Raw genomic sequence first — 22,590 nt, forward strand, 5'->3', positions numbered from 1 at the left:
AGAATATAAAATCTTTGTTCCCCTAGTTTTCTGTTAAGAAGCTCAGCTTCAGAATAACGCCTGTCAGATTGTGGGTACCTATTGAATATGTGTACGAATAAATCTATATAAATAAAGGAGTCAATAAATAAAATAAAAAGGAGGTCTAAAATACAAAAAAAAAAACCTGTGAATGCCACCTTATATGGAAAAACACATATAAAAATCACAACACTGCATACGTAATTATTTAAGGTCTTGATGTTACTCTTAATGAAGACCACGTGGAATTATCTACACAGGCCTTCATGACAATCTCAGGTATCCATAGAAGAAGGAAGAAAGACACCCAGATATGGGGATGGAATGAGAACACTGTGGCAGAGATGACTGACGAGGCCACAGCCAAAGAATGGCCCGCAGTTACCAGAGATAAAAGAAACAAAGGGAAAAAAAGACTCCCCCAGGCAACCCAACCAGCCATATTCCATAATATTTGTTACAGTGATATTAATTTTTGATGTCTGTCCTACAGAATTTCAAGAGAATAAATTTCAGCTGTGTAAGTCAAAAAAATAAAAAATAAAAAAAAGCTAGAAGGCAGTATTCTGACTCACCTGGTCAGGTATCTCTAATGAAAGTCAGGGAGTTAGAGAAAGCATTCCCCAGGACATCCTGGGACGCTGGGTCTTAAGTGCCCCACAGTTTGGAAGGTTGGCATACTTGTATTGCAAACAGAATCCCATATTATAATGCTAAGACCTCTAAATGCTTTCCTGTGCCTGCGAATTCACATATAACTCCTGCTGAGAATGAAGAAGAGTGTAATAGCTCAGCCCTTCCTCAGCACCAGGAAGATGCTTGCACCATCCTCCACAGGACTTTTCCTCTGCCTGCATGCATCCCAGCACCTCTCGGACCAGATTTCTTTAACTTTTAAGCTCATCAGTCAGATCGTGTTGGTACTTACCCAAACATTCTTAGTTTCATATCACTTTTTTAGGCCCTATCTCAAAATACAGTCACATCCAAGCTACCCGGCTTTACAGTATCAGTACACAGGGGCTACAGAAACACAGTCCATCCCATAGCACATGCCACAGATGAAGTACTGGCTTTATAGATACGTAATAACTGTCTATTATAGTATTTACTTTAGTGCACTCTGACTTATTTATTTAATCATCTTTAAAAAGGGAGAAAAAGAAAAAGGAAGAATAAGAAACTGCATGTGCTAAGGAGCTGGATACTATGCAGTGTGCAGAGTGACTTGAGCCTGACAACAACAGATAATGTTACTCACTGAAGAGCATCCAGGCGGAGAGGGCAGAATGGCCATTGTGGCTCTGTGTTATGGACTCACGGTTACTGATGGGAATTTTCCATTTCTAGATGACTGGATCTGTGATGAAGTTTGATGTCCAGCTTGGAACCGAGAAAGACAGTGGTTAAGACATTGTTAGAGGCTTAGATTAACTAGAACAAGTTCAGAGCTGGAACAGCTTATCAGTCCTACCAAACCACAGGGCACTGGATTGAGTTGAGTGGTCCTACATAGCAAAATGTAGTTTCCATCTCCAAAGAGGGTAAAGGAAGAGGAGAATTCCCAGGGAATGAGGGAGGGCTGAAAGCTAAACGGCCAGAAGTTGGCATCAGTGCTAAGGCTCAGCCAGGAGATCTTGTAACTCTTAGCACATGTTTTTTCTTCGCTTTTCCTTGGGCTACACCAACTCTCTCCTTGCAGCTATTGTTGAACACACTATGCACTGCTGCCAAAGGCTTTGCTTTTCATGTAATTTTCCAAGTGCTTTCCCCCGGGCATTTGCATGGTTTGTTCCCTTGTTTTTTTGTCTATTGAGCATTCTATTTCATTGTGACTTCTTAGGAGGCCTTGCGCAAATTGCTTGGTGCCACCTGTGGTTCTTACCTGTGAATTTGTGTCTGGTTGTTATGGCACATATCTGGACCTGACATTGTTGTGTTTGTGATTCCTAGCTTCACAATTAGAATGTACACTGCATGAGAAGAAAGCTCGTCTTGTTCACTGTTGTGTGTCCTTCCCAAGACAATGCCGGCTTCTGGTAAACACTTCCATGTCTTCCATGAATGAACGAGTTAGAAGCAGGCTTACAACCACCTCTGATATTAGCAGACAACCGGAATTTTCATCTTCTTAGTTAGGTCATCTGTGGAATAGAGATAATTTCCACCTCACAGAATTATTCTAGATTATGTGGCAAACTTTTGATAGATGTTAGTTTGCTGATCACATAAGCTTCATTTATTAGAAGTCATCAATCCAGAAGCTTTTACTTGGATTAAGTGCCCTCAGCTTCATTCTATTTTCTAATCGCCTAGAAAACACATTTTAAAAGTATTATCCTTGCCTGAAATCAAGATTTAATTGGCCTTGTGAATAATTTGCACACTGGTTATTTTTAAAGTTCCCCAGGTTGGGCTAAGATACAGCAGCCCCAAAGAGTTCTGATTCCAACAGTCAGTGTGAGCAAACAGGAAGGATGGCTGTGTGAACATCACACTCTCCTGGCAGCCTTATAAATCCTGGTCCTTCCCGTGCTTGGAAACTTCTAGAAGCCAGTGGGGTTTATTTCCCCAGTGCAAATCTTCCACTGGCTGACTAGACAGATGTTTCTCATTTGCCCTTCCTGCTGTGTTAGGAAGAAGAAAAAGAGATCTCCAGCACAGGTCTTTTAAACAATGTTTACATATGCAAGTGATTACCTTTGTATACACCATCAGATATGACAAGGAAAAGGGGTAAATTAAATGAAACTAAGCAGACTTTTCATATATTCTCCTAAGGGAACTTTGAAAGGCTCAGACAGCAAGGAATAGCTAGAAAGAGATAAGTCTAGGTTCTAGGTCTTATTCTAAAAAGTGTCATGCATTAACTGATGCTCAGAAAAATGCTTGGTATGCTGTATGGTAAATCTTTTCCTCTGGGGAAATGAGATTTGCCTAATGTTAAACATCTTCCATTGTTGATTATTTTACATACATGATTTTAACTTCATGGTATTACAGCAAGTTCCTGTAATTTCACAGGTGAAAGAACTGGTCCAAAAGTTCACTGTTGGTAGATGAAAAATACAGGGTTAATGGTTAGGTTTGTCTGACCGTTAGTCAACACCCCTGCCTCTGTGCCATACAGGTTTGCTAGAGGCCCTTTAGCTGTCCATTTCTGCTTCAGAGTAAGCTGGGCATTTCTTCTTGCAATAAAGAGCAAATTCTTTTCTTTCACAAATGTGATGCAGTGAACAAATCTCAGTGCAAGTAGGTGTTCATGGGTTCCCAGGATAACTTAAATTCTCAACAGATTAATTCAGATTTGCTTCAAAGGGACTGCTATCACAACCTTCAGTGAGCATCTGTCTTAGTTAGGGTTTCTATTGCTATGAAGAGACACCATGACCACAGCAACTCTTATATAGGAAAACATTTAATTGGGCGGCTTACATTTCAGAGGTTGAGATCACTATCATTGTGGGATACGGTGGCATATAGGCAGACATGGTGCTGGAGAAGAAGCTAAGAATTCTACAACTTTTTTAATTTTAATTCTACATCTTGATCCACAGGCAACAGAAAGTGAACTGAGACACCAGGTGTGGCCTGTGCATATATAAGACCACACAGTGACACACTTCCTCCAACAAGACCATACCTACTCCAGTCAAGCCACACCTCCTAATAGTGCCACTTCCTATGAGCTTAGGTGGGCCAATTACATTCAAACAGCCACAGTATCAGTTGAAGTTTATTCTTTGGTATCTGGGTAGGTTATGAGAGATAAAGAACTACAGAGACACATCCATGTTCTCAGAGCATTGGAGAAGGAATCGGAGAAGAGCTACCCACTTACTGGCTCTATTTTCCAAACTTGATATAATAGTGCATTGTCATTCATATAGGAGCAAGCTCGGAGGGCCATTCTCTGCTGGGTCCTGAAGCTTCAGGTGAATATGAAATTGCATTTTCTTCTTTATCAACAAACTGAAGAAGAACTGGGGAGATGACTTAATTTGTAAAGTGCTTGCTCTACAAACTGGAGCACCTGAGTTTGGTTACCAACACCTATGTAAAAAAAAAAAAAAAAAAAAAAAAAAAAAAAAAAAAGCAGGTCCAGCTGGGCATGGAATGGCTATAACCACAGAGCTGGGAATGCAGAGACAAGAAGGACTGTGGCAGTCAGTCTAGCTAAATGGTAAGTTCTAGATTCTAGGAGAGACCCTGCCTCAAAAATATAAGATGGTATAAGTTGAAGAGTGACTGAGGAAGATGCCTCTGGCCACTACACAAACATGTACTCGTGTTCATAGTGCATCAATACATATGCACACACACAAACATGTATACCCACATTTACTATGCATATGTGAACACCAACATACAAAAAGTAATTGAAAAACATAATTCATATTGATCCAGGAATTCAATGCTAATAGAGTATTACGAAGGTGATTTTTGGCCTGTTGTGGAAATTTAGGAAACATTCCTCATTCTTTTTAACACTTATTGAATACTTGCTATGTTCTAGCTAATCCCATTTAATACTAGCAGTTACCCAAGGTGTATTCCTTCCTCTGACACAGACGCACAGAGAAGTGGAATAGGTTGTTCAAGGTCATAGATATCATAAGGAAAATATCTAGGATTTAAATCCAAGACTTTCACCTCAGAACTGACATTCTTGCCCACTGTGTTACATTGTCCCCTTCCAACTTTGCTTATTTTGGCTCCTTTTTATTAAAAATAATGAGACCCAACTGAGAACTAATGTATGTTTGTTAGTGACCTATCAAATATCACTCAGCACTCTGGGATAGTCACAGGGATTGAGAATCAGTAAAATCCTCCCTAGGCTAGGGAGGATTGAGCAGAAGGTTGGTTGTTCTGCAACTAAAGCAAACTGACCTTATTCATGAAGGCAGCAGCCAACATCCTGGGAATGGGATGTGTACACACAGATGATGGGAAAGGGAGTGCAGAGCTTATGTTCTAAAGGACAGAGTCACAGGAAGAGACTGTCAGTCTCATTAAGCTGCATAGGATTTTCTGGTTCAGGTCCTTCTACAGGTTGTACTCAGCTGGTCCACAACTTTGCTTCACGGGCGCCATCACAGTGCCTTTGTCCAAATGACTCCTGCTCATTCCTCCAGTCATCAGTTTGCCTCACTTCCTCCAAGAATAATCCCTCCCCGCGGCTTCTACTGCTTCTAAATAAACTGAAATGTTTTCCTATGTCCATATATTTCCTTTCTGTGGTATGTATAATAATTGTGCTTGAATAGTTTGTCTGAGAAACTATGTGGAAATTCACAGGTAGAAAACTTGCCTTTTTATCCACTAAGGGTCTCCCTGTTGCCTAGCACAATGCAAACCACCCAACAGAACCACAGAGCTGCATTTCCTCATATGTATGTATATGTTAAATGTGCATGCCAAATTCAACCCTCCTCTTTCTCTTTGTTTTTCTTGTTAGGAAAAAATGAAAGGAAAACCCCAGGGGCCTTGGTCGAAGTCCCTGAGAGACCCCAAAGCAAAACTGAACATGTGGTATGCATCTGGGCATGTGGGGCTCTTGGGAGGGCCTTGGTGAACCCTGACTGCATCCTCCCACCTCTTGCTAGGCTGGAAGCCCACCCTCCCCTATGGGTTCTTTATTCCCACCCTACACCTTGCTGTCAGACTCTCTTTAGGACCTGCCTCACATGGAAAGGAGACAAATTAACTCCTTAAATATGATATGTTTAGTTCCCATCCTGGTTAGTATGTGGAAGACTCTTGCCCTTGCTCAGTGATGGAGTTGTCATGTGCCCCAAGCAATTGTTTTTGTTGCATATGTACAGGTGAGCTTCCAAACCTTATGGCTACCAGTTGTCATCAGTCTAAAGGGTGGCCAGAAGACCATTTTAATAGCTTAACGCCGGCTTCCAGAACCTGAGAGTGTCCTTTCCCTAAGGGATCACTTCTTAAAATTTAAGAATTTCTCTAATTTTAAAAGAAAAAAAGAAAAACAAAAAATAAGAAAACAACTATCTAGCAAATGGTTGAAAATCCACCTTAATATTCTCAGCAGTTAGCGAGAAAATTTTGAAGAATTGAAAAGCAGCATGGGCTTTTCAATTGTTGCTGTTTTGAAATGTCCAGATTAGAACATGATTTGTCTTAAAGTGATGGGAGGCCTCTTCATGCACTTCACACATGGAAATATTTTAGAAAACAGTATCCATTTTGGCAAGCATCTTGCCATGCAAAAAACAACCACAAATGCTTTTTCCTTGAGTGTTAAATCTGTTGTGAATAAGATTATAAAAAATACATTTTGCTCTTTTATTTTGCCTCCTGTTGAAGGGGCTTTTTTTGCTTTTCCATAATAATTGACTTTTCTCACATCCTTGTATAATCAGTCTTCATTGTCCCACATTTTTAAAAAGGATGCGAAGAAGGGGATTGATAAAACAGCTTTCCTATGATACCAGAGAAAATAATTCATCCCATATGTCTATTCATTGATTCATTCATTGACATACTTACCCAACAAGCACGTATTAAAAACTTTTGTTAGGCAGTACCCAGATTTTTGAGATTTTTCAGTAACTATCTCATATGACCTTGATGATACATCAATAACTACCTCTAGGGCAATAGATACTTAGACAAATATAATATTGAATTGTGAGCGCCTGGACAGGCAAACGGGTGACGAAGAATAAACTCTTGCTCATCCTGGTCTACAAAGGAACTCAGTACAAGAAATAGGATTTGAGATGGGTCTTGCAAGTTTCATAGGAGCTCAATTATTTCAGGTGCGAGCATCAAAAAGGGCTTCTGTAACCAAGGGAATAACATTATAAAGAGATAAAGACAAAAGATATCTTCAGTTGCCAGGCTTTATGTGTCTGGAGAAAAAAAATGCCCATGTAATACTGAAAAGGATAAGCAGAGAAATTTGCAAAAAGAATACTAATGTCCACTGGACCATGCAAGAATTTGGACTTCTCCTGGCACAGAAAAATCATATAAGCTATGTTAGTTACTTGCTCCTTCACTGGGCCTGGTTTGGGTTCACACAGTCTCTACTTCCCCTTGTCTTTAATTATCAGAGAGTAGGGAAATACCCAAAGAAATTAAAAATGAATAAATAAAACTGGACTTTTTGATTAAAAAAATCCATGTATGCAAGTATAGTAAATGAACAGATTTCTCTAAAACTTTTGCCATTTCTCAAGTTGCCCAAATCTCTAAAAAGGCCTAAGAATCACTATTTTATTTTACTGTGTGAAAGTTTTCTTTGTCCCAAAGTTAATTTTATGAAAACAAAATTATTTTATATTCATCCTGAAAATTTACCAGTTTCCTGTCAACTGTGTCAGCGCAATTTCACACAGTGTTCTAGTATTTCAAACAAAAAAATTCTTCGCATTCCCCAGGAGCAACCTCATCCATGTCTGTTAACCAGCTCACAGGCGAACTTGTTACAGCCATTCCTCTCCGGAGTGTGGGGTGCATACCACTTCCAATTGATAAGTTTGACATGGGAAAGAACTGCAAAGCTTCGGCTATTTGAAGGTTAAGGGAACTCAGATGGTACAAATCAGAGGTATTGTTTTATGGTGAACATTTTAGACTGTGATGAACAGAACAAACTCTATATCTTAATTAACTGAAAAAAAACAAACCAGAAAATTGTACTGTGTTAAATATGGACAGAAGTGTAACATGAACTAAACCAAGGAGTCAAACATAAGCAAGCTTTCTTATCTTTACTGTGAGCTTCATGTTCCCTGCCCCCTTTCTGCTGGACAACAGGTGTACTAATTGTTCTGTATTGGATGCCCAGCCTTAGACCATATATGGTGTTTCTTCCTATAACCACATGGACTAGACAGGCAAGAGGTGAGTTTCCCGAAAGCCCGGAGTAGTGCTAATCAGGCCACAGACATTCACAGAAGCTGCCAGGATGTCTTACTTACTTGGCACCACAGGGTCTCATTTGTCTATTTCATCACACTTCTTTGTTCTGTCATAGGCATGAGATTAGGATATTGAAGGGAGCTAGGCATCACTTCTATGCCCTGCTTATCGTTTTGGGTCTAGTATGAGGCCTGCACAATTTTAAAAGTCTCTTGTCCATTCTGAGCTTCTATCTCCTTTGTTAAATTATAGTCAGAGAGAAACTTAGTCATTCTTGAAACTTGGCCCACAGGCCAAAGGACACTATTATTGTGCCAGTCACCCATTCGCCACAAACCACTGCAGAAGTAGTGACTTTTCTCAGAAGCTCAGTCCATGTAGATTCCTCTAGTACCCTTAGAAAAGGACATCAGATCTGTCAATCAGGTCCCAAGTCCTTTGCCTGTTTCAAAGCAGAAAACTGGACAAAAGTGATGATGTCACCTTTCTCAAAGAAAGAAAAACTCACCATGTTTGCATTCAGCAAAAACTTGGCAGAGAGAGCCTTGGGCTGACAAATACATGAGACTCTCCCTTGCTTTCCAAAGGCAGAACTTGCAATAAATCTTTCTACTTGTGTGGCCTCGTCTTTGGCCAACAGTCTGGAGCTCTGGGTACTGAATGTGTGCCAGTGAGATGCTTATGTTGTTTTGGTAGAAAACTCCAGAAGAGAAACTCTGGCCGGAAAACCCTACCACTATGATTTCAGCCTCACAAGAACCAGTGAACTCCTTTAAGAAAAGTCCAGTCTCTCAGCCTGATTTGAGACCAGCCATGATAAAGGAGGCTGAACAACCTGAGCTGTGGATAGACAGGTTCAGAAAGCTGGAAAACACCCTCTACTTATGTGACCTGAGCAACACAGGTAAAGTATGGATTCCAAAGTCCACTAGCCTATCTCTATTTGTGGTCTCACCTACACATAAATGTCTGGCTTATTTCCATTGTATAAGTAAATAGAACATTTTATCTGGAAAACAGGTGCCTGGCACAATCAGAAAACACGAAGATAAATCAAAGAAGAATTACCCATGAGATGACTGAAAATGGCATTGTGTTTCTTATTCCTTACCTCCACTCTTCCACCAGTTTAACACAGGCTTCATTCTCGCCATTTCCCTAAATCCTTCTGCTTTCAAGAGAAACTCCAAACTACTTAGCAAGTTGAAACCTAGTGTCTGCGGGCCTGAGTTGTCTCCTCTACCATTTTTACTCTTAGCATTCCTTGCACAGTCCTTGCCTTTCCCCGGGTATGACTTACTTTCCCATTTGTCCAAGTCCTGTGTCTGCCCAGTCTCCTTCCCAGCAATATTATTTAAACTAGAATCCAATCACTCTTCTCTGAGACTTGAGATGGATCTAGGGCAGACTTCATCTGGCTTTGCCAGCCTCTTGAACATCTACCATCATATTGATATCACGTATATTTTACTTGAAGGTTATTGCTCCTTCACTAGTAGACAGTATTTTTTTTTCTACTGACTGAAACTAGCTTAATTTTTTCAAACAGTTTTTCTTTAGTTTGGAGGAAATAAAAGACTGTATGTCTATAAATAACCAAGTACACCATGCGAGGTGACACAGGCTCTTAGATTGTTCCATGTGGGCATTCAGAGAAAGAAGACTTTTTTTGTGGGAACAGCAAAGGCTTTATTAATGTTAAAATGATCACCAATGGTTTAGTGCAGGCATGCCCTGTAAAAGCACTTATATGAAAATAGCAATGTCTTTAGTCTCTTTGTGTTTTTTCTGTTTTGAATTTCTAATACAATTTTAGATCTCCTGAAATATAATTATATAATATGCCAATTTTTTTTCAATAATTATGTGAAAGGAAGAAAGAAAAAGAAATTTAGAAAGAGCTGAGAACTTTACATACAAGATTAAGCTGACTGAATAATAAAATACGTATTAAAAATCTTCTAATGAGCCAGGCGGTGGTGGCGCACGCCTTTAATCCCAGCACTCAGGAGGCAGAGGCAGGCGGATCTCTGTGAGTTCGAGGCCAGCCTGGTCTAGAAGATCTAGTTCCAGGACAGGAATCAAAAAGCTACAGAGAAACCCTATCTCGAAAATCAAAAAAAAAAAATCTTCTAATGACCCCAGCACTGTGTTAGAGTCTAGACCAGGAAGAAAACCAAAGAGACTGAGTCGCAGCTTCTGTCCTCAAGGACAGAGTTCTAGGTAAGATACAGAGACTTGCAGTAGTTAACAGCATTACAAAGGAAAAGCAAAGAGATAATATATAATAAAGTTTCTTGGTTAAAAGAAGAATTGAGAATTAAGTAGTCCAAAGGAAAGACACCAGGTGCTTGGTTACTATGAGATATGAGGAAGAGTTCTAATATACTACGTGCTTCAAATAATCCAAAAAGAAGGAATTCTGGATAATTCCCTCAATAAGAAGTGATAATATTTGAGATAAATATGCCTACTCTGATTATATTTTACAAAGTTTTATTTTTTAGCAGACCATCATAGGGTACTCCATAAATATATATATCAATTGAAATTGGTAATATAAAAAGGAAAGATACAAGCTATGAAAGGAAGGTTGGCATATAGTATGAGCTAAAGTACCAGAGACAGTACTGGGGCAGGGGGGCATAGCTAGACCTGCAACATGATATAAGGAAAACTTTGGTGATGTTAAGAGGTTACGCTATGTTGAAACCAACTTCTACAAATGTTAGGAGGTGAGCTGACTTGCAACAGGGAAAGGGGATGAACAAGACAGACCTGGAGGTTTCCATTAGGTCCTTAGACACATGGTGACGTTGAGACTCTACCTGAATCCTGGGAGCGAAGATGAAGCCTCCTCCTTTACCAGAATCCATCAAAAGATCAACCAGAGAAGGTCATCAAGAAAGCTGAGCTATATGAGTTAGTGAAGATTTCTCTGGGGCAGAGGGGAGAATAAAAGGTTATTGAAGCAACCCTGCGCAGAGCTATACACTGAGTAGAAAGAAAAGACATTTCTAAATAAAATGTCAAATCATGATAATGGATAATGGATGCCGGATCCTAAACTTAGTTGCTAGGAAACTCCCCAAAGATTTAGACCTTTCTCATAGGAATGAAACAGTCTAAGAAAAAAAAAATGTAGTTTTGCTGACTTTGGGGACAGATGCTGATGGCCGTGAGATGCCTTTTTCATGCCCCCTTCACTGTTTGTGCCTGTTTTCTCCGTTTCTATGAAGTTTGCTAGTTGCTCAAGAGCCAAAGAATGTATCAGCCAGATCTGGGAACATCTACTACTGTCTTTAATGGGAAAGCGGATTAACTAAGGTCACGCTGTTGGTTCATTAGCCACAGCATTTCACAGACCCTGGAGGCCTTTTCTAGATGCGGAGCTGACAACACCTGCTCTGCCCACAGATGACTCACTGTTCTTTATTATGTGCAAGGAGCTAAGTAGGCCACCGCATTCCCTATCCAGCATCCAGGCAGGCCATCCATCATCAAATCAGGGTTTCTGGGAACCCACTGAGCTGATTCTCTAATGGGGCTTGTGAAAAAAATAGCCTTGAAGAGAAGAAACAAGGAATGACAAGTATTCTAAAGAAAGAGCAAATGGTATACTAAGAATTCACTTAGTGAACCAAAGGCCAAATAGAAAATAATAAAGTCAAAGAGGCAGAATGCTATAAAAGACATTCTTTCCCCAGGCCTGGATATTTCATGCTTTTCATCTCTAAATTTTCAAATTGGCCAGAAGCTGAAGGGTTAGTGCCCTTCTTTCCAGGGGAAGAACTCAAGCTCAAAGTGATAACGCAGTGGCCAGTGGGAATCTAATTCATAATTCAAACCTAGGTCTTCTCAATGTTCTACTACAGCTAGTTCTCAAGACATACTAGAAGAAGAATGAGGTGTTGCTTATTTTGGATCCAGAGATATAGATTCTAGCCTAGACTCTACCAGGCAATGTTCCCCACCATTAAGACTGTTCAGATCCCCCTGCCCAGGGATGGTGCCACTCACAATGAGGTGGATCTTCCTACTTCAATTAACAATTCAGAAAATCCCAAAGGCATGACTGTGTGCTAACTTGATTTAGGTAATTCTTAACCAAGACTCTTCTAAGGTGATCCTAGGTTTGTCAAGTGGAAAGTCAAAATTTACCAGGACATGAGGAGTACACCTTTAATCCTTAAACATATTGGAAAGCTTTTGTTTTGTGGTGGTGGTGGGGGACTTTATGGCATAGATTTCACAGTTCAAAGAACACAAGTAGTAGATCATATGACTCATATTGAATATCGTACCTTCATTTCATGCGATATAGTAGTTTACTTTGGGCACCCTTAAGCAAATGATTGAACAACTCTAGGACTCAGTTTCTCCTTTTATGAAATGAGTCATGGTTAAGGTCAAATAAATCAATATTGTAAAATGCTTGGAATGGAGTTTGAGGCATGGGCTATTTTGTGGGAAAATAGTCATTGTTGTATTTATTGTTCCACTTCAGTTAATCATAGCTTATCTTCCTCATGGTTTGGAAAGCTTCCCCAGGCAACAGAATTATTTCCCTGCATCTTAAGTGCAGCAACCAACATATCTAAGCTTCCATTTCGAGCTTATGAATCAGTTCGTGATCATCAGTAATACTGTGGCCTGCACTTACAGTCCTCTCTGTGGCTATCACCCAACCTTCAGGCAGAAAGCATGCTAATGTTGTCATCATTGAGTTCTATCACACAGGTTAGTGGGAGAGAGACACAGGGAATGTGTGTCAAGAAGGAGCACTTTAATGCCTACATATTTCAGAATATCCACAGAAAAAGAAATCATATATTTATGAACACTTTTAACAGGCACCCCACTTCTGTGAAAATTTGCCCTAAGATGTATGGATTTAAAGAATGAGCTTGAATTCTTTAGAACATATGTGTGGTGTTACTGGACCCATCTGCTTTATTCTACCCTGAAGTCACTCCCTAAGATCTATAAGTCATATCCAAGACTCTAAATGTCTTAGGCTAATTTAAAGAATCTTTTTAAATCAATTTTTATTGAGCTCTATATTTTCTCTGCTCCCTTCCCTGCTTCTCCCTTCCCCTTCAACTTTTTCTCAAGGTCCTCATGCTCCCAATGCACTCAGGAGATCTTAAAGTCTTAAAACATTAGTGTTTAACATCTACCTATAACTCATTCAAGCTAACCTATATCTTTCCTTGATTCTTCCTTCCTCATTAAAAAAAAAAATAATCTACCAATGTCATCACAGGAGTTCTGGAAAAGGAAAGAGCCAGACGCCTCATCCACAACTACAATCTCATTTACAACTTGTCCCTGAGTCCTCAGAGAATTGACCTGGCCTTGCGGAGATTCCGTTCTGGAGAAAACATAATCTTAGAACCAGCACTGCGGTACTTGAAGGAGCTGTAAAAACAAGCATGCACTCTGAGACCAGATGTTTCTTTCATCTTCCCATTACCTGAACTTGTGCTTTTCCTCAGTCTGCATGCTGGGATAGAGGCTCTGTCTGAGATGAGACAGATATAGTTGTTCTACCTACGTTTGCCTTGGATTTGGATATTAGGAGGAGCTGTTCACATGATCAGAGAAATCTGGTTTTCTCTTCTGATCTAACAAGAGTCCAATCACTTAACTTGCTCTTCTGTTCTTATAGAGCTTATTATCGATGTGTTTGATGCTTTTTTCTACATTGCTAACTGCTTTTGTAAACAACATGAGTTCATGTGTCAAAAAGCATGCAAGATGGTGTTAACTCACCAGAATATCTAATGAAGAGTCAACTAAATAAATATTTTTGTTGGGTGTTTGGAGACAGGGTCTAAATATATAGTCCAGACTGGCCTTCAACCTATAGTCTTACTGTCTGAGATTCCTTTGGGCTCCAATACATAATTTCCCATGTAGGCAAATAGGTTCATATGCTAGTCACTATTCTAGGAAGGATTTCCACTACAAGAAAAATAGAAGTATTGACACTGAACAGTAAGCAGGACAATAATTTTAAGTTAGAGTTTTCTATATAAGTCCAGCATTTTTTCCAGAGCAATGTGACCAGTGTCTTCAGGGATATTTCCCAAAATCCTTGAGAGAAGTATTAAGGAAGGATGCCTGGACTTAGACTTTGGGACATGTTCTGCTCTCTCAGGGCAGGAAAACCTGGTAGAGTTTCCATGAACCACAGAGTTCTATCTTGAATATGTTCTTCAGCTCTTCCCTTCCTAAGCACAACAGAGATAGCCATGGGTTCACTGAAGACTTCCGAGATAAGCCACCCCCGGGAACATCACCAATGCAAACTAATTTGGTTGCTAACCTTGAATGGTATGGGAGATAAAATGAATAAGATAGATCACCCAGGCTAGGGAAACATCAAACAAAATAACCTCTGAGCATGCCATGCTGTCCATTTTCTAGTGAGTTCCCTCATGATGATATCGCATGAACAAACTTCCAAGAGCAAAATAACCTAGAGCCATTCAAATAAACTCTATACTAGCTTAACTCCTGGAACTCCTAGACCTGCTTTATTAAGTAGAGAGAGTAAAGACAGAAATAGCTTTCTCACTATGCCAACTTGCCAAGTGAAGAAAATGAGGGTTTTAGGTCTAATGGTTCCATGCAACTGCTAAGTACCAGGAAGTTGACATTTCATTCCCCCAACTTTGGTATTTCAATAAGATGTCTCATAGGTCCATTTCACAGACAAGCAAATATGCTTAGAAAAGTAAAGAGTAAGAAAGTGCCAGGCTGTGCTAATCACTTGCCAGATAGAGGTGGCTTCCATGGGGAGCTCTGGATCCTGGTAGAGCCTTTATCTCTAGGCAGGAGGGCAGGAAAGGCAGCTGGGATAGAGGGACCCCCATATTTAATTTGAGATTAGATTAATAAACTCCGTCATAATTGCCAACATCACAAGTTTTGCTGTTGCTCAGATTTTCTATCCCCATCCAGCGGGGATAGAATCTGTTGCCTTAGTAAAAACTAATGTACATGGATGGGGCTCATTTTCTATAGACTGCAGTGTAACAGGTGTTCTCAGAATTGTGTGCCTACAGGTGGAATGTAACTAGTTCTCCAACAGTATTGGCTGGATGAATGCTTCTTTACAGAGCGAAACCATGGCCAGCTCATAACCCACAGCTCCCACCCTCACCATCCAGACTACACCAATAATAGAAGAGGAGCAGGCTCTAAAAACAGCAAAAAGCCATTCAATACACAGTAGATTTGGCAGTGGCTTGATCTCCCCACACTTCAGTCTCTTCATCTACAAGAAGGAAGTAATTGGACCTCCTTGTAAGAGTGTGATAAACACTGGAAACAATGCCATTTTTACAGCTCCTCACATATAGGAAACATGAACTCTCAGGAAATCTAAAAAAAAAAAAACCTGAACAAATGGTCTGTGCTGTGTAACAGAGGGGAATCAGGCCATTGCCATACTAAAACAAATTTTGATATGTATTTTGTTCTTCTAGTGTCAAATAACAATTGCTTTTGAATCACCTCCTGTCTAGTGTTCTTCACTGCTTTATCCCCAAGTCGTGTGTGTGTCTGTGTGTGTGTTTGTGTCTGTGTGTTGTTTTAAAACAGAGACATGAAGTAGTGTGGGAGGAAGGGGGAGGGTGGATCTGTAAACTGTTACAGGAAGAAATGGGAGTAAATATGGTCAAAATATGTTGTATGAAATTCTTCAAGAATTAATGGGAGATATATATATTTTTTTTTCTCAAGACAGAGTTTCTCTCTAGCTTTGGAGCCTGTCCTTCAACTAGCTCTTGTAAACCAGGCTGGCCTTGAACTCACAGAGATCCACCTGCACCTGCCTCCCAAGTGTTGGTATTAAAGGTATGCACAACCACTGCCCGGCGAGAGTATATTATTTTTAAAAGAACAGTAAGACTTGCTTTATTTAGAACTGTCAAAGTGGCATAGGGACTACTGCAAGAGAGTTTTGCCCTAGAGGAGAGATATTGGGTTCGACTTCAATATGGCAAAGGGAAATGGAACTTACTGCTAATGATCAAAAATGCAGGGGGATGAATATGTGGAAAATTAAAAAGGGGAATCGGAAATGGGAATGGGGGTTATAACTAAAGCTACCTGATATGATTTCGAATTAAGCCAGACCACATGACCATAGGATAGTTAGAATTATGGCTAGAATTGAATGGTTTGTGTATGTGTGTGTGTGTTTCTGCCTGGGTATGTATGTGTTATGTGTATATACTCATTACTATTATCTAAGTAAAAATTAAAGAAACAAAATTGACCTTCAGAGAGAAGCATATTATCAAGGTCACAATAGATTAGTAGAGGAGATATGATGTCTTCTTTGAAGCCAAAATGGACATAAGTATCAATATGATGTTCTTATGCTTAAGAATGTCATTGTGGCCTCTGTTGTTTTGTATTATTCTCAGATAGCATGTTGTATTCTCCCTGCGTGTCATTGTGGAATTCTAATAAGCATGGAGAAGTAAAGCCTGATGTCTGTTGAGTGACAAGCTTCCTGCAGCGAGTGATGGTGTATAGTAAGTTTCTTAGAGACAATCCAGTGGTACATGTGTGTGTATTCTAATTTTCCAAGCACTGGAAGCTTCAAAGATGAAGAAAGAAGAAGACAAAGGCACCATCTCACCAAGGGCAGACTCTCTTATACCATATAGCCTTGAGCAATTTAATACGTAACAGAAAAATAGCATTCCATTCATATTAAATGAGCAAGATATAGTGCTAAGTATCAGTAGCTTAGCACTATATCTTGCACACTTCAGAGAAGTGCCACAGAGGAAGTGAGAGTGTGTTTTGATTTTATACAGTATTTCCCTTTACCTTCAAGCTATGGGCCTAATCATTAGTCTTTTCCAGATACTGAAATTAATTAGGAGCTGGCTCATTCACAGGGGTCCTTTCTGGTCAGCAGAAACTATATTTTACATTACTCTCCTGCCTGTGATTTTTCTTCATAGTACATAAAAGAGGTTGGCATTACTATGTACCTCTCACAGTTGAGAAACAGGCTCAAGGTATTACTGTAGTCACATAGTTCTAATAGCCCTAGTGAGAAGGACCAAGTCAGGACTGGAAAACTGTTGTGCAAACTCCATGTCCAGCAAAGCCGTGCAGGCCACAGTGGCAGCAAACAACTTGCAGAACACTCCAGAATGACTTACCCGAGTCTTCAGCAAGCCTGGCAGCAAATCCAAGCTGGGGCAGAGCCTCTTCATTTTTGTCACCAACACCAAGCCCAGATCCTTCACTGAGTGGGCCACTGGTAAACAACCTAGAGAATGAAGCTCACATATAAACGTTAGTAAACCCCACCTGCTTTCCCCCAGCTCCATCACCCCTCTGAACCAGAAACAAAAAGCATGCTCCAGTCACCTGGGGGTGGGATGTTCACAGAAGCCAAAGCACAACAGAAGCAATAGTACAGTCCAGAGTTTGCTAAGTGCTCTCTAACTCTTCTGAGGAATTCCAATGATCATTAAAAGCAACAGTAAGGAGGGGGTGCTATTCTAATTGGGATCAGAAAATGGACAGCTTTGATTCTGTCTAGAGAACTGTGACGCTCTGGCAACAAGTGCATGCTTTCTTCTCCCCCTCTCTTCACCCCCTGTCTTTATGAGCCTTTCAGCTACAGTTCCAATGCTCCTTAGCAACAAAGGCCTGCTTCCCAGAGCTGGGTGCCTCAGGAATGCCAGCCCTTCCCCTCATTAGCATTGAGGGGCCTCATCTGCCTGCACAGTTGGCCCAGAACCATGCAAAAGGCAAAGTGGTTTGGGGGAGGCCCAGCGTTTACCACGGCTTGTTGGAAAGTGGGAAGCCGCCATAAAAGTTTCCAAACAAAAGGCATCAATATTATTTGTGGAACCATCAGGCTGCCTGGGACACAATATGGCTCTGGCTTGGCCACATGCTCTTTCTGCAGGTTCTGAGTAAAGACTCACGGTCTTCCAACAACACATCTTGGCCTCCGATACCTGTGCATGACAGTGTTCCCCTCCCCCTCCCTCCTCTGCATTGTCACTTTTCAGACTCAGTTTTTCCAAATTGGACAATGGGTAGACTCCAACTGGTAGCGATGTTGACCAGACGAGGGCAGTTGACAAAGGGTAAATGGTCAGATGGTAGGACAATCACTAGCAGATGGTGCTTTCGGGAATGGAGTCCAGACAAATTCACAGGCAGATTCAGCTCTGAAAAAGGGCATGGGAGATTTATCCTGCGAAGAGCAATTGGCACTTGGTACCAAGCCCTAAAGCACACACGCTGATATCCCACACAGTTTTCTGTTCTTACTCAAGGGAGATTCATACCAAGATTCTGCCTCGTCAGGATTCCAAAGTACTGGCTACTTAACCAGTCCCCAGAAGATTGCAGCTGAAGCTCATTTTCTGCTCTTTCACAGAGCTAGCTCTAAGGAGAAATTCTTTGAGCTTTCCTGTACTCGGCTACCTTCTGAGATGTGACTCTTTACTACTTATCTATCCTTTTGGACAAGTCTAATCTGTTTTTCCAAAAGCATCTCTAAACTCCCTGTGGACACAGAGATTGAAGATTGGTGACTCTGGATAGACTGTTCCTGACCTTTATTGGCAGAAGGAAAGAAAGAAGCAGGATGGGAAAAAGGAAATGAGGGTCTTGTTTCTCTCCTACAGTACTGGCTCAAGTTTGGGGGGGGGGTGTCAAAATATGCAGGGAGCTAAAGAAATTCGTGTATAAATAAAAGGATTAAGTTACAAAAGGTTCTTTTTAAATTTTTCTCAATTTTGAGAATTTTATATATATGGATGCTGTATTTACATCCTTTCTATGGACCCTTCTTTTTCCCCTCTAACTCTTCTCATGATCCCAATTCCCTTTCAAATTTGTAACCTCTATTATTATTATTATTATTATTATTATTATTATTATTATTATTATTATTATGTAGGCATGCATATAAAGACATGCACACACACACACACACCAAACCTACTGATTCAATTTAGTATTGCTTCTATGACATGTGATTATTGTTGACCATTTGGGATTGGATAAGCTCTCAGGAGGCTGGTTTCTTGAGAAAACATATTCTCTCTCTCTTAGCAGCCATGGACTTCTTGTAGCTCTTCATTGAGTGGTTGAACCTTGTAAACTCTCTTATCCATGCTGATGGGCATGGTCATTACTCAGGTCTTGTTTAAGCAACCACACATGTGTTGAGGTTTTGTGCGTGCAGCTTCTCTGCCATATCTAGAATATATTGTCCTTTTTAAAGAGTTCCTTTTATTCATATTTTGGTGGACATTGAAAGACCTGGATAAATCCATACCCTCCAGCAGAAGAAAATAGCCAAAAATCTAAGCAGGAAGAGAAGAATCAGAAATCTAGGATTAGCCTGTTCAGTGTTTCAGGAACTAGATGAAGATAAAGTTAGATTGTAATCTTGAGAAACAGGTAGTTTCCCCCTTGTGATCATCACTGGTATTTTGGAATTTTCTGTGACACCCTTTCTGCCCCTTTTGGATTACTGGGCTGTGGTTTCTTCCCTTAAAAACCCCTTCTCCCGGTCACTCGAGGTCGAACTCTTCCCCTGCATGGGTTATGAGTCTCATCCCCAGTGCATTGGTTCTCATCTCATCGATTAAACCTCGTGTGATTGCAGGAAGGATGGTCTCTCATGAGTTATTGTGGGGGGAGAGTCGTGTTATCCCGAGACACGAGTGAGAGTCTCCCCACACTGGGGGTTTTTCACACATGACTTGTCCATTGGAGAAAGTAGTGATATTGAAATCACCTACTACTAATGGGTTAAGATTAATCTAAATATTAAATCCAATAGCATGATTTTAATGAAGTTAGTTGCACCCGAATTTGCCTAATTATTTTCTCGATTAGGATGAAGTGCCCTCCTTCCCTTCTCTGGTTAGTATTATTGGAAGTCTAATTTGTCATATATTAAGACAGCAATGCTTGCTTGTTCTCTGGTTCCATTTGAATGGAGTACTTTTGTCTATGTTTTTATTCTAAGGCCATGTATGTCTTTAAAACTGAGATGTATTTCTCATAGAAAAGAAATAGATGTATTCTTTTCTTGACCCATCTAGTCAGCCTGTATCTTTTGATTAAAGAATTAAGTAAGACCCATCAGCAACAGGTAAATCAATCCTGGTACTGAACACCTAGCCAACTGTAGTAGGAAGACCCTCCCACATCAGCCAACTACCTATGGTTAGTAATCTTAGAAGAGAACCTGTAACTACCATTTTACTAAATCAGCATAATTTCCAACTACATGCTAAATGCATATCCAAACACAGAGAGAAAAGTATAGTTAGTCCTTTGACTTCATCAAAGAAATTTCTCTACAACCAATCAAAATGCAGAGGTGTGGAGTTCAGTCCCGGTGAATACATCTAAAGCACAAATATCACACTTAAGGCTCAGGGATCATTGGGGAAGAGTGAGCAGAAGGATTGTAAAAGCCATAAGATCAGTGAGTTTCCTGTGAGATTGTGTCTCCTAAGAATGTCAGAGCTACACCCATAAGGTTTCACCAACATGACTGCCTAAGCACAGGCTAACAAGGACAAAAGTAGACATGTTTATGTGGCTGGAGGAAAGCCCAGGAAGCTTCAACCCTATACAAAGAAGTATAGGCAAATAAGGCATACTACAAGGGAGCCGTAGTCTTCCCCCAAGAAAGAGCTAACCAATTGGCTACCCAATACCAAATTTTCAGCAATGAACACATAAAAATAATATACACACTAAGAAAGTTGTAATGATCCATTTATGAATATATGTGTGTTTCAACTAGTGATGAAAATGAGACCATGAATTTGAAAAAGAGCAAGGAAGGGGAGTGTGGGAGGATGTGGAGGGAGGAAAAGGAGGGGGAAATGATGTAATTGTATTATAATTTTGATGTTTTTATTTTATGTATGTGTATGTGTATCTGTGTCATCCGTGTAAATATATGTACTCTGCATACATGTCCGTGGAGGTTCAAAGATAGTCTAAGAGTTTTCTGGAGCTACAGAGAGTCATGAGTTGTCCAGTGTGTGTGCCCTGAAGGAACAGTTAACACTTTTACCCAAGCCTCTTTCTAGTTCTTTGATAGGCCTTCTTTAACTATATACTGCAAGTTGGGAGATTTAATCAGAATTGTGTTGTTTTAGTCTGGAGGCTACAAGTCCCCAAATGAGGAGTGGCAGGGCTAGTTCTTTCTGAGGCTTAGGGGGGGTTTGTTCTATGTCACTTCCTTAGCTCTGCCTAGTTTGCTGACATTTGGCATTCCTTGAATTTCAAGAGCATGACCTTGATCTCTGACTTTATTTTCCCTTGATATTTTCCTTGTTTTTATGCCTATCTCTGTGTCCAAGCATCACATTTTATAAGCACACTCACATTAAATAAATGTCTAGAGGTTAGGACTTCGGCAGTTCTTTTATGCTGCACATGACCAAGATCATGACAGGAATATAATTGATTGTGCAGGTGAGTTAAACCTTTTCTTAGACTTACCTTGGGAAAGGGGACAAAATAGGAGGAAGGAATGTCTCCTTTGGAATTGAGCAATGGGAATTTCCTGAGGGAAAAGCACTTACACTCAGCTAAAGTTCTAAGTAGGATCTTGATCTTCCCAGGAAAAAGAAAAGTATGTATAAAAAGACAAAACTAGTAAGCCACGTGGTAGTGGTGAACGCCTTTAATCCCAGCACTTGGGAGGCAGAGGCAGGTTGATGTTTGTGAGTTTAAGGGCAACCTGGTCTACAAGAGCTAGTTCCAAGACTGGCTCCAAAGGTATCCAAAGCCACAGAGAAACCATGTCTCGAAAACCAAAAAAAAAAAAAAACCTGTCTCAAAAACAAACAAACAAACAAAGACCAAATAATGCTAGTGAAGTTGTAGTTACTGTGAGAGATTCTATCACCTCTAATTTACTAAACCAGCATAATCCCTAAGAACAATCTATAAACACTTGTCTTATATCCACAGATAAGTGTAACCTTCACCCTTATCAAGGAAACTTCTCTTTGTAACAGACTTACACCACTACAATCACAACCAATCAAAACACAACTGAGCTCAGTTCCACTGGATACATCTTCAAAGCACTCTCGGGCCTAAGGTTCAGTGAATACCAGGCAAGAGGAGGCAGGATTGTAAGACTAGGAGTTTTCTGTGAGACTGTGTCTCCTAGTAACATCACAAATTACACCCACAAAACCTCACCAATATGACTGTCCAAAAGTCAGCTTAACAAAAATGACACCAATAGGCATGCCAAAGTACAGGCAAAAGTACAGGTGGTCCCAACCCTACAAAAAGAGTTATAGGCAGCTGAGGAACGTTAGGAGCAGGGCCTCCCCATAGAAGCATACGTCACCTGTTTGTTCAGTGACAAATGGTCAGGCCTGAAAAACTATATACAAGTAACATCACATTGTTGATAAATTTACATTTAGGAATATATATGTATAAAAAAATGAATGCAATAACAATTAGTGAAAAAAGAGGCCATGAATTTGAAGGAGAGCAGGAAGGTTTGTATGGGAGAGTTTGGAGGGAGGGAAGGAAAAGAACTGCAGTAATTATATTAATCTCATAAATAAGTAAATAGCAAATATTCCTTCCCTTCTGATGTCTGTCAAGACACATTGC

The 22,590-nt window shown here is 40.2% G+C and overlaps 1 protein-coding gene and 1 long non-coding RNA gene across 6 annotated transcripts in view; one reads left to right on the forward strand and one right to left on the reverse strand.

The window, feature by feature from the left end:
* The window catches only part of LOC126498073 (uncharacterized), a 16,318-nt gene extending 13,960 nt beyond the window's left edge, over nt 1-2,358 (reverse strand). The window contains exons 1-2 of the long non-coding RNA XR_007590770.1: nt 1,907-2,358; nt 1,283-1,404 (exon numbers count right to left, since the gene is read on the reverse strand). This is a non-coding gene — a long non-coding RNA (uncharacterized lncRNA). The remainder of the gene's footprint in view (nt 1-1,282; nt 1,405-1,906) is intronic.
* Nucleotides 1-22,590, forward strand: part of CUNH1orf87 (chromosome unknown C1orf87 homolog) — a 99,065-nt gene that overhangs the window by 51,609 nt on the left and 24,866 nt on the right. For 3 of the 5 annotated variants that reach the window (XM_050136424.1, XM_050136425.1, XM_050136426.1), the window contains exons 10-12: nt 5,483-5,556; nt 8,614-8,821; nt 13,184-15,291. In XM_050136424.1, coding sequence (XP_049992381.1) covers nt 5,483-5,556; nt 8,614-8,821; nt 13,184-13,344 — 443 coding nt within the window. In that variant the 3' untranslated portion in view covers nt 13,345-15,291. Of the gene's footprint in view, nt 1-5,482; nt 5,557-8,613; nt 8,822-13,183; nt 15,292-22,590 lie in introns of those variants that run through there. The other 2 variants (XR_007590768.1, XR_007590769.1) reach the window with 1 other exon arrangement.

This window comes from Alexandromys fortis, unplaced genomic scaffold (genome assembly GCF_014885135.2).
Source record: "Alexandromys fortis isolate MF-2015 unplaced genomic scaffold, M_Fortis_MF-2015_v1.1 scaffold_13, whole genome shotgun sequence".
In the NCBI taxonomy this organism is placed as follows: Eukaryota; Metazoa; Chordata; class Mammalia; order Rodentia; family Cricetidae; genus Alexandromys; species Alexandromys fortis.